Source organism: Cibotium barometz, chromosome 21, assembly GCF_041138505.1.
Source record: "Cibotium barometz isolate CiBa-2024 chromosome 21, ASM4113850v1, whole genome shotgun sequence".
Taxonomy (NCBI): Eukaryota; Viridiplantae; Streptophyta; class Polypodiopsida; order Cyatheales; family Cibotiaceae; genus Cibotium; species Cibotium barometz.
In genome coordinates, this window is record NC_141066.1 from 20,459,051 (window position 1) to 20,477,559 (window position 18,509).

Sequence of the window (18,509 nt, forward strand, 5' to 3'; positions counted from 1 at the left end):
TAGCTGCAAATTCTTTGTGGTTGAGTTTGTGTTGGATAGAGACTTAGTTCTAGGATGGGAGTGAATTATTGCTACTAGTGTGAAACCATGCTTCATTAGCAATACACTTACTGTGAAGATCCACAACATGGAGATGGTAACACCATTTTGTGACAAAGGATCCAACTTTGAAGGATTGATGTGATGCTAATCGCAAAAAAATGCTACAAGGGGCGGATTGATCTGAGAGTCGGAGCAGCTGAGTCTATCCGGATCCATGCCCAAGTGCAACTTGGACTCCCAAATTCCAAAGTCGAGGCGCCAAGGAGTCGGACTCATCCGAAATCCCACTCTGAGAGCTCTGTTGTGCTGCCAAACTCTCTGATGTTGGACCTGATTACGAAGCCTGCTCTAATGCCACTACATGGATGAAGCCGTTGTGATGGCATGCTGCCTGATGACATCCTCCATTGTGCTCCACTCGTCAAAGGCCATTTGTTTTTCTTGCACTGTGTTTCTCAATCAAATCTAGCTTCCAAGCCTGGCCAAGTTATCCATGTGACGGACAACCGGGTGGAGCGTTGGGTGTCCTCAACACTATCTACGACGGGATATTAATGAGAAGGGATCAACGGCTGAGAAGATGCATGGCAGGCGGGCGCGTTCTCAGTCTCGATCATGGGCAGGTGCGCTGGACGGCTAGGCACTAGGTTTTTTTTTTCAGGTGGGGGGGGGGGGGGGGGGGGGGGGGGGAATCTAGCTTAAGAGCCGTTGGGCTTTCACACCATGTGCGCGCGGGTGTGTTGGGTAGCTCACCTGCCCGTCAAGCAGGCCACCCGGATTCAAATCCCGTTGGAAGGCCTGGCCATGTTTGTGCCCATGTTTAATTTTGGGCTTCCCATGTTTATTGATAGCGGCGGTCGGCCATCCAACGGCCCAAATTCGACGAGAAATTATGGCCCTTGATCCCTTCTCTCACATCCCGTGGTACTTAGTGTCGTGGTGGGTGGGGTGTTGCCAAGTACTTTGGCTGTTGGGGTTCAAAGTCCCAACTGAGGTCAATATCCAAGCCGATTTAAATAGATCCGAATAGTTCTAATATGACGCCACAGTCGGTAATCTGACGCCACATTCGGAATCCTAAGTCTAGGTAATATGACGCCACATTCGGAATCCTAAGTCTAGGTAACCTAGCATCATGAGTGGTTCTTTAAAATGTTTTCCAAGGTTATAATTTATACTTTCTTTCCGGGATTAATTACACCTACGGCATGGTTTCCATGTTGTAGTTTTGATTTTTAATTTCCATGGATAAGAAGAAGAAAAAGAAGTGTGGAATTTGCTTAGAGATATCATAGCACATCGCATGTTTGTATTTGAGTGAACCTTGTCTAAGGGAGATAAATGCAAGTATTGGTGCATGGTAGATTTAGCAAAGGAGTTATATGGGATCATTAAATCTTTCCGCAAAGCATCTTCATCTAAAAAACTAAAGAAAGCTAGAGATAAATTAGAGTTTTCTGACACATTGGATGATGCTTATCATTATCGCGGGAGGGGTAAACATAAGTCTTGTTCAAGTTTGAGGATGATCGAAACATTGAAATCGGTCGTAAAGGAGTTAGAGGAGATCTATGAGAGTGACTCAGAGTCAAGTAGTGATGATGACGTTGACATTGATAGCCATGATGATGGGATGGTTATGGTGGAGCTTAAGAGTGCATGGGAGAACCAAGAAGGCCGAAAGTGCCAGGAAGAGTTCTCGGATGTACCTAGCTTCACATCAGATACTTTCCATGATGTGGCAGATAGTCAGGATGACAGAGATGCTGATGTGCATAGTTTTGACTCACATGTGTGTGATGATGTCATATTACCTCATGATTTGGAGAGCATAGCTGATGTGATCGATGGATGCAATGATGATATGCCACATGCACACGATGATGAGATTCTTGATTCTCCATTGGAGGATACTTCTCAGATTCTAGTTTAGCTATATGTTGCAAATAGAGAGTGCCCTCATGTAGCTGCAACCAGTGTAGATATGATTCTTGATCCAGTTTCCAATGGTGATGTAGTCGATGTAGTCTCACTCTTATTCTTGATGAAGATCCAGAGGAGCTAGCTTTTGCTAGCATTGATGCAGATACGATGAATCTCTTTGACTCTATTTATGGTGATCTAGTTCTTCATGTAAAGCAAGTGTGGAGACTCACATTGAGTCTATTCAACATGATGTTTGTAATCCAAATTTGGAGGTTCCATCTATTGAGCCTATTATGCATGATGGTGGTGACCACATTGATGTGATCTTATTTGATGGTTCTCCAAGTTCTCATGATATTGATCTTCATATGTTGATGGTGTTTTTATGGATCATGCATTGTGCATGGATAATGTGCTTACTTGTGATGATTCTTTTTATCATGATGATGGTTATGCAATGATTATGTAATTTTTTCTTTCTCTTGATCATCACGGTGATGATGTGCCTGTGATGGGTAACAATACATGTGAATCTTTATGGAAATTTTCATATGCTCTTTCATATAATGGATATTCATGCATACACTTGTGGATTATATGTTATAACAGAAGAGTATGGATTTTTCTATGCTATTGGCATGTGGATATTATACATTTATGGTTCTATGTGTTTATATTCTTTGATGCTAATATGGGGGATATATTTCTTGAAGGCTCTCCTTGTGCTATACAATTTGTGCTATACAATGCATAGGGAGGAAGGTGCAAATTTCTCTTATGATTCCCATATGGACTTTTTTCTTAGAGATGATATCACCTTGATTGATGATACACATATTCTTCATGATAATGTTTATGTGGATCATAGTCATGATGATCATTCTTTTAATGATGATATCTTTTATGATGTTGTGTCCGAGTTAGAGTATTATGACGCTCTAGATGATATTCTAGTGGAGGAGCATACTCTTGTTCTAGTACCTATGGTGAATCATTCTGATTTGATGGTCTTTTCTTTGGTGGATGATGTGACTATCCATGCTTTCTTGATGCAGTTCTTGAGATCCTATTTGGTATGGTTCTATGGTGATGATTTTTCACCATGTGTTTCATCGACATATTTTCTTAATGATGTGCCATTTTTGGTACATGTTCTAGTTGGTGGAGAATCTACATTGACATATCTTTTTGGTGATAGGCTATTTTCAGCCTATGATGCAGATACTAGTGCTTCATGCGAATTTCTATGTAACAATTTGACATGGATCAGTCCATGTACTTAGGGTGGAGATTTGATTCTCGATGCATGGTTTCACATTCATATTGTATGATATAGCATGGTATTGCATTTAACTCATGGGATTTCATTTCTGGCATACACCTATCATATATATGGATTCATTTTCGAATTTGTATCTGACCTACCGGGTGCGCCATGTGTTAACCAGTAATTTAGCCACATATTAGATACCCATGTGAATGTACTCTTAGAACCTTAGGCTTTATGACCTTTCACATTCCACCTTTTCATATCCCCACATACGTGCATGAGGTTACAACTACCTCCTTCTTCTTATATTCGACACTAATGGAACGATCATGAATGAGTAAGCAATCAATCAATGGAAATCTGTCTCTTTGTCTCTCAGTCCGTTGTTGAAGACTTTTGCCTCCAACACCTAGCAACCATGCTTCACTTACCTTCGAGTCACACTAAAGAGAATTTCATAAGTTACATAGGTACAATAATTAGATGCAAAAAATATATTAGCATCAATAGTCAATCACATGAAAGGATAAACTCATTGGCTTATCATTCCTTTTTCAATTAGCTAACTACTGTAGTAGTTGATCAGTGAGTGAACACAAATACTCACCCACTAAAGGAAAAATACAAGTTTGTATGCACCATATCGTCATCCTTCAAGGTCCATCTCTGAATGAAGAGGCCATGACCAGTAGGTGAAAGCCTAGTCAATGGTACGACCCATTGCCTAGATTCTCCTTGAAAAGGTGCAAAAGCAAAATAGTTTGTCCTTAGTGGCACCCATTCAAACCTTGCCAACAAACGAATCTCATCAACAATAGTATCTTCACCATAAAATCCAACAATTATCTCAAGAAGGTAAATAACTTTTCAATTAACCTTGCAAGTCAAAAGAATTATTTCCTACCTTCTCAACAACTTTGACTTCAATAGCAACTACATCAAGAGTCTTCACTTTAATAGAATTCATCGTCTATCTACTTGTAAGAGCACAAAATATATATTTTTATTAAAAAAAACATGAGATAAATAATATAGGGACATGTACAATTCAAGATTACTTCAAGATTATTAACAAAGTCCTGCAAAACAGGGAAAGTAACATCCAAGAAGCTACATTTATATCGCTTCAATGTATCAAACAAGGAACTAAGATTCACTCTCTCATTCTTATGATTGTGACTTTCTCTCTCTTCTCCTTCATTTTGCTAACAAGCTTTAGAATCACCCCGCTAACTTGAAATACAGAAATTTAAACCTGCTTTGGATTTCCCAAAAAAAGAAGAAAAAAAAATACAATCACTCGCAGAAATCCCTATCCTGGATGCTAACTTCATCATTCACTAACTAGCCTTCCCTATTCCTTCTGGAGGAACAACGACCATTGAACATTCATGCAACATCATAAGCGTCAACAATAGCTTCTCAAATCTCTCTAACAAAGTCTTATACTTGATCACGAGGATGTGATCGACAAGCCATACAGCTAGGTGGTCTTTCTGGGAGCACTATAGCTCAAGGCGAGCGGATTCCACTGCTGGTACTGTTTCAAATGTGTCGAGCACAAACAACGATGTGATTTCGACAACATCCAATTGTGCAAACCTTGTCCCAAGCTTCTATGGAAGAGTGTCCATGGTCACCAAAACATGAATCCAATCATTGAAGTCGGCAGACTCGAAGAGGGACTCGTATGCTTGGTCCTCATCTTTACCATCCAACATCTTGTTGTAAGCTCTACAGATACAATGGTCCAAGGGGTTAAGTTAGCAAAGACATGAGTGGAGGCACAACAGAACACTTGGAAACAAGAGCCGCTACGGTCCTCCAAGCCCCACATTCATCAACTGGCTCTAAAAACAGAGCCAAGCTTTAGGCAACAAAGCTCTAGTGAAGACACATGAGTGGGACCATGAACCTCAAGGTTCGCTCCCTCATAAAATGGTCAAACCATGTCGGATGCCATAGTGTCTTGGTGTCAACCCTCCGTTAAGATTATCTCAAGTTGACCATGACCACCAAGCAGCTCAACAACTACAATTATACGGTAATCTCAACATATCTCTTTCACTATATCATTAGAGACAAGTGTTCCTTAAAACACACAACAAGCACATTGCAAATAGGAGCCCCACTTTCCATTTGAGCTAATTATAGAAGCGTCTTCAACACAGAATCAAGTTCCAATTCTTATCCTGTTAGACGAGAAACATGGAACATAGGGAAGCATAAAGAGAAAATATCCGAGACTACTTGAAACCAAAGAAATCTACAAGGGTAATGTATCCTTGGCCGCAATGAACCTATAGCCTCAAAGCCATGCCGACAGCATAGCGAGAAACTAGATGACTTATTTCTCATCGATCGATTTATAGTTAGTCTCAAGAGGAAGAGGCTTCATGACCATCTCTACAAGTCTAGACACTATATCTTCGATGAGTGTTACACGAGGCAATAGACCTAGTAGATAATCTGTAACACAAGAATTTAGAAGTCGTCCACCCGAACCAAGAGAGAGGGGATGCATCATCCAAAGCCTCATTGGCCAAGGGTGCCCAACCAACACTAGCTAGAGTCCTAGTCAAGAACATAAGCATGGACGAGTTAACAGAAAATATGCTCAACTGGTTAGGCCAACAATGGTAGGGCCGGCCCAAGGGCAACCTCAAGGCTAACCCCAGACAATTCCTCAAGCTGAATACCCACTCGTATTTCCACGGAAAGATATAGTTTGGTGTGCAATTTACCACCAAAATCATACATGTATGGAGTGTCCGACGCTAAGGTCTAAAAAATAACCATATTGTGCTCATTGTCGACGTAATGGAAACCACGATACAACCTAGTGTTTGTACCAGGGAAGCCCGAGCATCCACAACAACCTATGCTTCTAGCGCCAAAGCAACCAATAGCCCTACTACCCATACCAAATGCTTCTCAGCTTATGCATAATCCAGTGCCCATTTTTCAAAACCCTATATTGAGAGGTATGTAGAGACCACTACCAATGCCATATCCACCTCAAGTACTACCACCTCAACTGTGAACCACACCAGTACAACACTACATAATGACTTTACCAACAGACTTTGAGAGTTAAGAACATAGTGTGGATTCAAATATGCTTTCAATGATTGCTCCAACGAAGTGACAAGAGCATCATCCACTTCGGTAAGCCTTAATTTGTTAAGTGTATAAGGTGGACTTATTCATAGAGTCCCTCTTAATGCTATCACAAGGCTGAGGGAAGTTAAGGAAACTTCATGGGTAACGAAGAAGCAGAAAGCTCAAACTTCAACCTCGAAGATAGCCATAGTTTGAGGCGGAAGTCTCAAAGGCTATAGTAGCCCCTAAAAAGACTAAAGGACCGGAACCAGAGGTCGAAAAGAAGAAAACCTAGAAGAGCATGTGGAAACGCAACACATGATCAGTTGTCAAGGGCAACGACGTCATTAACATTTAAAGTGGTTCTCATGATAGCTGAGAAGCTGTCTCCCTCGCAAAGACGCGGAGATAATGCATGATCTCCCGCTCAAACAAAATCTTCCCCCAAAAAGAAAAACCCATTCACTACACAAACCTTCCAAAGAAAATCAAAGAGTATCCCAACCTCAAGTTGGATAAGGAGAAAATGAAACGAGCCTAAGCGCTTATAAGAAAAGGAAGCTACACGATTTGAGGAAGTGTGATTTGATGTACTATAGTCAATTGTATTGTCGTTCTAACAATTAGTCTAGATCGGGTTTGCATCAAGGCTTTCACTTTAGTGAAATGGTCTCTAGTGCTTCATGAATCAAGTCTGAAACTAATTTTCGACACGTCTGTTCTGCTCAAGCTACGAAAACATATTTTTTCGTAGTACAAAAGAAGTTTTGAGTTTTTTTTTGTTTACATCTATACGCTTACATGTTTTTTGTGTAAACTAGGTTCACGTAAATGTTTTTATAAAATAGACGTCTTGGGTTACAAAATTTAACTAAGCCTATGACAGGGTTGGTGTGTAATCATTGGATGATAATTGTACTCTAATGTCCCAATAATTACATAAGACAAGAATTTTTCTTAAAAATTGTAGCTAGTATAAGTTGTATAACAAGAAAGCCCTTAAAGAACATGAGTGGATATGTCCTTAACAAGTCTTTAAGGCAATTTGATACAATATTAGATATACCTACCTCTAGACTCACGACTAATTGACTTCAGACACACGGCTCACGTGTCAACTTACAGCTCACTTCTCCAAGCTCGCACCTCATGTCTCCATGCTTATGTGTGTGGACTCACGTGATGGACCCATGTCTTTCTTTGCAAGACTAGGGATTCACATCTCCCAACCGGAGAGCTCGTTTGGCTTAATTTTTTAAGTTTTTTAGATTTTTTAGACTTAATGGAAGGTGATTAAGAGTCCTAATCTTAATATTTAAGTAATTAAGTATTTTTTAATTATTTTATATTAAATTTACGTACTTCTAAGCTATCGATTCAAATAATGCATGAAAAAATTATAAAAATATATATAATGCATGGATATCTAATAAAGCTTAATGGTCATGTTTACAGAGGATTCCATTCCAAATCACAATTGCTAAGCTATTTCTTGGCTCAATGCAATGAAATCCAAGCCTTTTAGACTCCAAAATCATACAAATCATTGAGAAACCTGGATTTTCTCCTTTCAAGATATGAAAATAGAATACCATAATGCAAATAAACTTCAAATAAAAAATAATAAACAACAACTAAACACATCCAACGACTGCAAATCAATCTGTTTTTTATAGTCTCAACACCGAGCAATATTAAGTGATCCCAATAGCTTGAAATGGACCGATGAACGGAGCTATAAGCCCAAGGCTAGTACCTCGTAGCAATTCCAAATATTCAAGTCAAGAGCTTACCTTAGTCTTGCTGAAGCATACGTCAGCGGGCCGTGCCTTAGAGCCACCAATACAACTTCCCAATGTGGGTGCGCTAGCTTGTCCAACGCGTCCTGACTTTATTGTCACATCAAAATGCAACTTTGCCAATGGGCTGAAGAAAGAGCTCTCTAACACCTAGATGATATCCTTCTCTCACAAAGGACGGGGAAGAAGAGGAGGAAGCTAAAGCAAGAGGAAAATCTACAAACAAACCTATCTAGCATGTATCCATCAAGTAAGCAAGATTCAATAGCATACAAGCAAACAAGACTAGAGAAGAAGGGAAGCTCACAAGTATTCTACTACAAAGGAAATGATCATACAAGCAAACAAGACTAGAGAAGAAGGGGAGCCACAAGTATTCTACTGTAAAGGAAATGATTATGTATTGCTTATTGTCAAAAATGACTTATATACAAGTGACTAGTTTTCATACTAGGCTAGCCAAACTTAAAAGTGGTTTGGCCTCTTCACAAGGTTTTTCTTTTGTATGATGTGACTGTTTTGGAAGAAACCTTTTCTTTCTTATCGAGGGATTGCTTCTCTATTACTGGAAAATATGACCTTTGTGGTGTGTCAAATAATAACGGCCGATTACAAAAAGCTTTGTGCCAACATGTCAACTTAGTGCTACATAAACCAACTAACAATGTCAATTTAGTGCTACAAAAACCTGCTTATTAGTTGGCTTAATTACAAAGTATTGTGGAGAATTGTGAGGATCAACTAGTACCAAAGATTGAAACTGCCTTGCTTGCTTTCAAGGAAGGTACTCTGGGTAAATCATTACAACTTCTCTTCCCAATGTTTGCAAAGCTGATCTGACCTTGGAGGCATCTGCAACAACTAATATGGGCTGTATGCCCGGATGCAAGTGACGCTTTGCAGCTTCAAGAATATCATCGCTTGTCAATCCTTCGACTTTTTTCTTGTAATCAAAAATGAAGTTTTGATCGATTCCAAAGAGCTCATATGTCATGAGACGAGACAATTGTACACCACTGCATCATAGCAAAAGATAGAAAGATGGAAACACAATGCAGCAAAACACACAAGATTTACTCTGGCTGCTCTCATACAGGTGCACCCATTGCATACGAGTGCAGCCCCACAGCGCGAAAGATTTCTAAGTCTGCAGTGTCATCTGCAAACCTACCCCTCCATAAGCTCTTGCTCTCCTCTGAGAGGCAAACAGAAACCAAAAATACCTATATCAGCTGCTCTCAGAAAGAGTAGCTCATAGCCTCTGCAAGGAATAAGTAGAGGGGTGCAAGGGGACATCCATAGTAGCCAAGCGTTTCATGAAACATGTTTCAAAAACCTTTCCTCAAATGTTTCATAAACATTTCGGATAAAGGGAGTACAGGTCCCTAACAAAACCTAAATTTGGCCATGTTACATGTAGCAAACCCCTATAGAATGATAGAGCCTACACAAACTGCATCAAATGGGGGGAGTTTATGGAGAGAGGAGGATAAATGAGGCAACCTGGTAAAGCCGCCCAAATTTAAGATTTTGATGTTTTCTTAATAAAGAGGTCAAATCAGCCAAAATTGATGCTACCAACCTCACAAACAGGGTGCACAAGGCCCAAGAAGTGGGCAGATTTCTTTAATCATGTGTTTAATCATTGCATTTGAACCTCCTCAGATCCGAATTATAATTGGCAATCGGACTCCACTAAGTAAAAAAGGTCCTATCTCCACCTTCAACATTGAGATGAGTAAGGGCATCAAAAAGTGAGCATATCCAAAAATTCCTGAAAGGCGTTAATAAGGTCTCCTCCAAAAGATGACCAGATGGACAAGAATAACACTAGATCAAAACATCCTCATTGGACACCCTCCCTTTGGCAAGGCATGGATAGCCTTGTCAAGATCTGCATAAGTGGAGGGTGCATCCATGGCTTCCTTCATCTATCCAGTTACATGATGTTATACTATATAAACCCATGCTAGGTTTTCTCTCTCTGCTGTTGGAGTGGAGACACAAGTAGCAACACACACACAGATGTACCAAGCAAGCAAAGATACAGAGAAGCACAAAACTCAAAGTAGATTAATTAGTAAACTACAAGTGAAGTGACATGATAAGGTTACTTACGTACTCATAAGAGTGTGTATACATGCTCAGGAGAAGGACCTCCTAAAGAGGAAAAAATTACCCCGGCCCATTATTAGCCTACACCCACACATCACTACCAGATAAATGGCTACAAATCTCCCTTGTAGTGATGATATGAACATGTACAAGGATCATGTGTGGCTGCTGTTAGTGAAGATGGAAATGGGGGACAACACCAAGATCTACCAAAAGACACCTAAGCCATACATAACCCACAGTCGCTGTAAAAGTTATGCCCTGTACTCAGCTTCACAGCTCGAAGTGGCCACTGTCGATTACTTCTTGTTGAGCCATGATATACATAAAGAACCAAGATGAAAGCAGAAGCCACTAAAGGACACTAACATCTAGCCCAATCGGAGTCACTAAAAGCATGCAGCTGAATGTCACTCCCTTTAGCATAGAATAGCCAAAGGGACTAAGTGCCCTATTAAGTATCAGAATACTTGCTTGGCAACCCGCCAATGCTTACTTCCAAGACTGTGCATAAACTTGCTCAACTGGGAAACCCCAAACTGAATACATGGCCTCGTATTGCTTAGATAGATGAGGCATCCAACACATGCTAATAAAGTGATACATCAAATGGTTCACTTGCATCCTAGAGACTGAGCCCATCACGTGTCTCTACTAGTGTAGCAACAAGCTTACAGCCTTTAAGACCAAACCGTGTAAGCAATCTCTGTATGTACTTTGATTGCAACATCACAATGCCATCATCAAGCTGCATAAACTGTATACCCAAATAATATATCATCCCCCTTAGCATAGAATATCCCAAGCGACTGAGTGCCCTAAAAGTATCAGAATACTCGTATGTTAGTCGCATTTTTTCCCCTGAATAGATCATACTGTAGTTGCAATTTGATACTTGCTTGGAGACGGCTTGGTTTTCCCGCCCAAAGGCATTATAACTTGTGGCAACAATGTCAACAAGGGCCTTTGGGGATTTGAACTCAGGACCTCCCCTCCTCAAATCACAAGCCCACACCACTAGGCTACGAACCCGTTGGCAGATATTACTCACATTTATCACAGGACACTCCAAGAAAGTTACCAAAGGATTTAATTGGCCAAGCAGTTGATCCTACTATGTTTGAGCGGTCCCATACAAGGACCCATTGTTCCTCCCCCATACTGCAAAATGAGCGTTGCCTGACCGAGGGCCAACCTGTCATCATTTGGCCATTCATATGGTTTTCCCTAGTTTCTCGTGCCCAAATGTGGCCAGTTTCTCGCGCCCAAATGTGGCTAGTGTGTGGATCTGAGTGTTCTGGGTCCCAGTTCCACGCTTTCCGATGTGCCAGATTGGTACTTGGAAATGCCAATGCTGTACATGTTCCATGACCGGGATATTTGTCCATGCACATGCACACATGTTCGCATGCATGACATTGTTTTTGCGTAATCTATATTCGTGTGTTTGCTTGCTATGAATGCCCAGTTCATGGACCTAGGACACCTAACCGTGAACCGTGCAAGTGCCTTGTATTCTGACGTGTTTTGTAGCCTGTGAACAGGTGATAAGAATCCCGAAACCTTTATTTATTTCATTAAAATTTTCTATGTAATGTTATAACCTTTGCAGGTTCACACTTACTTAAAATTGGGCGGACACTTTATTAAAGTGCCCAGGACCCAAACCCACTGGGCACCCAAGTGACCTTAGGGTGTGGGTTGGGCACCTGGTAAGTGGGCCAAGCCCACCCATGTGGCACAAGGTTGGTGTGGGGACTGGCAAGCTCATGCACGCCTCTCCTCTCTCCTACATATGATTCAGGCGAGACAATCCTTGTGCAGGCTCTCTTCATTGTTTTTGCTCCTACCAAGTGCTACAGGCATCCTTTTGCAACACTGAGCACATATCTGTGATCAGGAGGTTGAAGGCGTCTCATTTCACCCCTTTGCTGCTGCAAATCGTCATCCCTCACTACTACCCAACTGATCATCGTTTTTGCTCATGGAGGGCTGAATTCTCATCTGTTGGTCAATGGTGAAACCAAGCATATATCTGGGATCTACAGGCTGAGGGCACCCCATTCCATGCCTCAAACATAAGTTTTCTGAAAACCCTAAATTTGGTCCTGTGCAGGCTGCCACATGAGCAACCAGCCTATAGGGGCTGTCCAGACAGCTTGTGTGAAGACTCTGATGCAGCCGGAAGGTGTATTGCTGCTGGTCAACTTCATCTACGGTGCTGAATTCTGTTTTGGAGCTGTTCCAAGCAGCCAAAGTGCCGGATTGAGTCCTTGGCCGGCGCCCGTGACAACCAGGGAGACTCTAGCACAGCGAGAATAGTCTAAGGACTGGCTGCTGCCGGAGATTGGGCCTGGGAATGTTCTCCGGTGCCAAGAATCGAGCTTTCAGCCGAGATCTTGTTGTGAGGGGTGTAGGTTCTGCTAGTACAGGTACACTGGACCAGTGTGTGACCCGGAACACCAGGGAAAGGTTTGCATCACTCCAGGAACTAACAAGGTCTTCCAAAAGGCAACTACGACTACGGAAACCATTTCCAACGAACTCTGGTTTGATGTTTATGTTTTCATACTCCATTATGGCAAATCTGGCTTAAAAGCCCATGGAACATTGTAGCATCTTTGATAACATTTTCTCGTTTTGGGAGGCCGTTGAATGGGCTAAAGCGAGCAATCAGCCCTTAGCCATTCTGCTCTTGGATTTTGAGAAGGCCTATGATAGAGTGGATTGGGGCTTCCTTGAGGGTACTCTTAGCCATATGGGCTTCTCTCAGAGATGGATCAAGGGAGTTTCATGCATGTATCGTGATGCCCACAATAGAGTGCTCGCTTGCGGTGATAGAGGAGAGCGGTTTCAGATTTCTCGCTCAGTACGGCAGGGCTGCCATTTAGCCCCATTATTATATATCATAGTTGCAGAGGCCATGAGCATCTTTCTCTACTCCACTGCTAGTATTTCGGGATTGAGGTTGCCTCTTCGTAGTCAAGAGGAATTGGTTGACTCTGAGTTAGCTGATGACACAGCCATGTTCTTGGAGGCTCCACATATATGCTTATGTTCCTTCCGGGTAGCACTAGAGGAGTTATGTTTGGCAGCAGGGGCACTCATTAATTGGCACAAATCAGTTGGTTTTTGGGTTAGTGATTCACCGAGAGTTGCTTGGGATGCAGAGCCTGGTTTTACTTGAATCAGCAGAGGATGCACTGCTAGATATTTGGGATGCCAAGTTGGGATTGATATTTCTCCTACATAGCAATTTGCTCCGGTACTTATGAGTATCCGGAAGAAGCTCCTCCATTGGAGCTCTAGGAGATTAGATTTAGCTTCCAGAGCTTTGGTGGCTAATCAAGTATTGCTTGCCTCAGCTTGGTTTATTGCCTCTTGTTGGTGCTTCTCTCGTGCGTGCATTGGCCAATTGCGGCGGAGATTGATCCGCAATTCTCTTTGGTCGGGTTTGGATGGCACCTCAGACACTCATGCCAAGGTAGCTTAGCTCACAGTTATTCAGTCCAAACGAGAGGGGGGCTTGAATATTATCGATCCGGATGTTCAGTGCAGGGCGTTGCTTTGCAAACTTGTGGTCAAAGGTTTCCTACCAGGCACTGAGCCTTGGAAGAATTTTTCCTTGTCTCAGATTTCCGGATGTACACCCAGGGTTGGGAGAGACTGGATGCCCAGCACATGTTTTTTGTTCACAGAGGCTGATATCAGGGCACCATCTTCCCCTCTTATTGCAGCCATTGTCAGAGCATGGAGAAGCATGAAATCTTTTTTGCGACAAAGGCTTCCCAGGTCTTTGGATGAGGCTGAACGACAACCTATTATGTGGAACGAGCTCATTAGAGATGAGGCTGGTCGGCCACTTGGTGCATCTCGTTATATGCAGTGGTCAGGATGGGAGAGATGTGCATACACAGTTCTTTCTTGGAAGACCTTTAAGAGTCTTCCGGAGGATCGGAGAGCTGCATCCATTCAGCATCTTAGGGGCTCTCGCATTCGTATTGATCAGATTGATGCAGCTATTCCGCATGAGTGGCTTTCTGGGACCTTTCACGGAGACTATCATCCGAGTTGGCTGGGAGTTTTTTCGAGGATAGGCATACCTCTGCAGGTCATTGCTCTCCCGGGCCAAGAGGCTACAGATTGCATCATTTACTCTATCATGCCTGGAGGGAGATTGAGAAGATGTAGTATGAAGGAGATCATCCCAGATACTAGGCTTAGTCCACTAAGGATTGTTGGTCGTTCGGGGAAGCATTGGTTCATTGATCCTTCTCCTCAAATAGTGACTCATGGCTCTTGGTGTTTGTGGTTATATGGTGGCAGTCCTATCAGATATCTAGTGGGATCCAGGAGAGTGGGAGTGGATTGATGCCTTCGATCCTTTGAAAAGCCTTCCTTTTTTCAGTTTCACTGTCCGGGATGCCAGGCTTCTCCTCACTCGACAAATGCATAGGATCCCTACTCTCAGGCCTCATTGGGAGAGCTATGATATTTCTCCAGTGATACAGCGCAGATATTGGCATACACTTTGGCATTTCTTTTGGTTATTCTTACATGGTGGTCTCCCCACCAATCAATGGAGATCGGTTTTCGGTGTAGCACCTTCCTGTCCTAGGTGTGCGGCAGATTCTGAGACTGTACAACATTGTTTATGGGGATGCAGCATTGCACAGCAGATTTGGGGTTCTGTAGCCCAACTTATAGGCAAATTGAGTGGTCAAGCCATGCATGTGACTTGGGGGGCAGTTGCTTGGCTCTCCCAGTCCGGTCCCCAGCTTTTTTATGAGGGCAGTGGTATAGATTCTGCTATTTTCATTCGTAGAGGTATTACCCAGCATGGTTTATTGCAAGATGTTCCTCACTCTGATTATACACCCCCCCAGACAGGATTGACACCAGTTGGGAGATTATTGCCAGTACTACAGCATGGCAGATCTGGAGAGCTAGATGCACGGAGGCTATTGAGGGTGTCCAGATTTTTGGGTCTCAGACTTCAGTGCATTAGTACTATATGGGGTGATATCATCTATACTCTTATGGCTACTTGGGCTCGCATTCACGGGCCCTCTCGTTCTGCGCAGGCAAAGCGCGTGATATTTATGCGGGAGTGGGACCATGGCATCTTCTTTTCCTCTAGTATCATAGGTCTTACATGGCATCATGATGCTCCTCAGTGGTTGAAATCACCTTACATATTGCCATGGGGTGATTCTATTCTTTTCTGGCTTATAGCTATGATTGTTGTATGTTTTTCTCATACTTAATAGAAGTCTCTTTCTGAAATATATATATATATATATATATATATATATATATATATATATATATATATATATATATATATATATAACACTAAATGCATAGAATACATGGAAACATCAATTTGAAGCCTACAGTCTTTGAATCACAAATAACAAAAACCATATAATCATCCATCATCAATGTCAAATGATCATGATTCAAAGACCATGGTCCACTGTCAATGATCCATGATCCAATCATCTATCATTCCATGCCAAAAAAAAAAAAACCATACATAGCACAGATTTCGACGTGAAATTTGGGGCAAAAAAAAAAATGTCAAAAATTTTTCTTGAAGAAAACATGTTTCGGAAACGTTTCCACATTTCCTTCCTTGTAGGAAATGTGTTTCCTAACTACTATGCATAAAATACTCCAATAATATACTTGGTATTGAGGGGAGGGGGGGGGGGAGGGGGCGTGGCCCCTAGTGTTGTGTTACTGAGCATATTCTCTTTTCAGTTTTGTCTATGTTTGGAGCTTTCATAAAGATCTTAATTGTCTACTCATTGTCTAAGTGTTGCTAAACCACGATACAGAGCCCAATACAAGCATACACATTGAGGGGTGTATTACATTGGTATCAAAGCATGGTTGTTTCCCTCTCCTCAGTAGGGAAAAGATCTTGTGGGCTTGAACACCGTGTTGATAGCACACTTGACACTATGGACAGCCAAGCAAGACATGAAGAGGTGCCCAACACTTTACTCCAGTGCTACACATGTCTCACATGCATCTCGTGGCCGATATGTGGCAAGCCCTCATGATCCGAATGTGGTTTTGGTGGGACAGCTAAGCTTCTTCATGAGAACCCACAGGTTCACAAGCTCATTGAAGCCACCAAAGCTGAATCCATGGTGGACCGTACTTTTGACTCCATGGTCAGGGAGTTGGGTGTGAAGTTAAGGGAGTTGGCCCTTACTTATCTTTTTTTTTTTCAGGGAAAAAGATCCTTCTATTAGTTAATGAAAAACAGCCCACGATGGGCTAAATACAACCACGAAGGGCTAGATACAAACTCGCCTCATGTACAGGGCGGGAATCAAATAATCAAAAGGCGGAGAAAGATGCACTTCCCCTCCACTCTATGAGGAGAAGCTCATAAGGGGGAGGAGAAGGGGGAGGGGGGGTGGGGGGAATAACTAGGGAGGGGGGGGGGGGGGGGGGGGGGGGGGGGGGGGGGGGAAGGGGAGAGGAATAACCACATAGGTGGTCTATAATGCTAAGTGGGATCACCACCTCTATCGGTGAGAAAAGAGCCAAGCCACCAGAGCTTCAAGAAAGCTTCCCGCCGCTCAGTCAGAGCCACCCTACAACTTCCCCCATTGAACCATGGAGGGTATGGATGATGTCGAGCCAAATGCTCCTAATGGACCCTGTGGCTGGAGTGTGGGTACCCTCAATGGCTCCGCTACATCTAGCTCGCCATATGTGCCAAGCTGCAATATTACTGCAAATCTCCCATCTCTGGCATGAGCCCAGTCTCCAATGGTCAATAGATGGGGCTATGACTAGTACTACTGAAATGCGGAGGTGAGAAACCTGAAGGGTTAGCCCCCCACCATCCTCCTCATAAGCCCTGACAACCTCAGCCTCTGTGGCCCAAGCGACGGTGCCCCATGTAATGATCAGGTCGAGGCCCTGTCCTTTGTGAAGATGGAGAGAATCCGCTACCAAACCTGCTAAGCCTTCGGACAATCGCAAAGACAATGTCGCTCAGACTCCTAAGGGTCGCCGCACCTCATGCAAGCTGCTGGTTGACCTCTAATGGCCAACCACGTCCCAACCACCAAGCTCTTGTGTGCCATCAGCCAAAGAAAGCGGGTGATCTTTTGAGGCCGAAAAATATCCCACAGACTTCCAAAAATCTGAGAGGAAACGCTCGGAAGAGGCCTTGTGACTGCCAATGTACTGCTACTTCCGGGGTGCCATCAAACTCTGGCATCTGAATCCTATGCCCTGTGGCAATGCAAAAAAGGGGGGCATCCAAAGTCTCCTCCCGATCAGCAAGATCACGCGAAGTCCACTCTCCCGGGTCCCACTAGAGGCGCGTGAGAGGTCGGTTCTCCCATATCCATAGCCGCCAGAGTCTCTCCTTGGCCACCTTGACCAGCGGGGGGTCTATGTGCCACTAATGTGACTGAAATCCAATAACCCTCACCCATTGTAAGGTGCAGCCACTGAAATCCTCCAAGGGGGGCTCGGATCTCTCTAATCTGCCATGGGGACCAATAGAAAACGTGAGCAAACCACTGCCCTCATCCGCTCCCGTGGACTACCAAAAGAATATCATGCCTAGTAAACGAGTCGGGTCTGGGATAGGTGTCAGCCACTCTTGAGGAATAGGAGAGTTGATGTTGATGTTGATGTTGAGCCTGTCTCTACCCCGGATCCCTGCCAAGCCTCTCTCTTGAACCCCCAGGGGTAACTACCTATGTGCAAGCCAATCTCCAAGGGACTTGGTAGGTCCTATGCTCAACACGCCCCATGATACATGAGGTCGGGTCCCCAATATATGGCCATTGGGTAAACGGATCAAGGGGTTCCAAATCAATGGGTGCCGAAGACGCTCCTCTCTGAGGCAATTGGAGCTGGCTGTCTAAGGGCCGGCTTGAGGTGATCCCAAGCTCGAAGTACACTAGCTACAAATCTATCCTCAAAAGCTGGGCTAAATCTGTGGGCCCGCATCTTTGTGAAGATCCATGTGGTACTCTGCGGCCAAGGGCCCCCCAGACTCGAGGTGCGGACTAAATCAGGGCCAAGAGGAAGTCCTTCCAAGGCTCACCACTAGGAAGGAGTCCTCTAACAATCAGCTTGCCCAGCAAGGCGCGGCTTTGAATAGAAAGGTCAATGATGCCTCGGCCCCCTCTACGTCGTCGATAAATGACCACTCTCCATGCCACCTTGGCCCTGGCAGGCCTCCCCTTCACTGCCGGCCCATAAGAAGTTCC

The 18,509-nt window shown here is 43.3% G+C and overlaps 1 protein-coding gene across 2 annotated transcripts in view; it reads right to left on the reverse strand.

Moving 5' to 3' along the window:
• Positions 1 to 8,670: 8,670 nt before the first annotated feature.
• Positions 8,671 to 18,509, reverse strand: part of LOC147626938 (uncharacterized) — a 104,723-nt gene continuing 94,884 nt past the window's right edge. For both annotated transcript variants that reach the window (XM_086815491.1, XM_086815490.1), the window contains exon 16: positions 8,671 to 9,155. In XM_086815491.1, the coding sequence (XP_086671617.1) occupies positions 8,915 to 9,155 (241 nt within the window). In that variant the 3' untranslated portion in view covers positions 8,671 to 8,914. The remainder of the gene's footprint in view (positions 9,156 to 18,509) is intronic.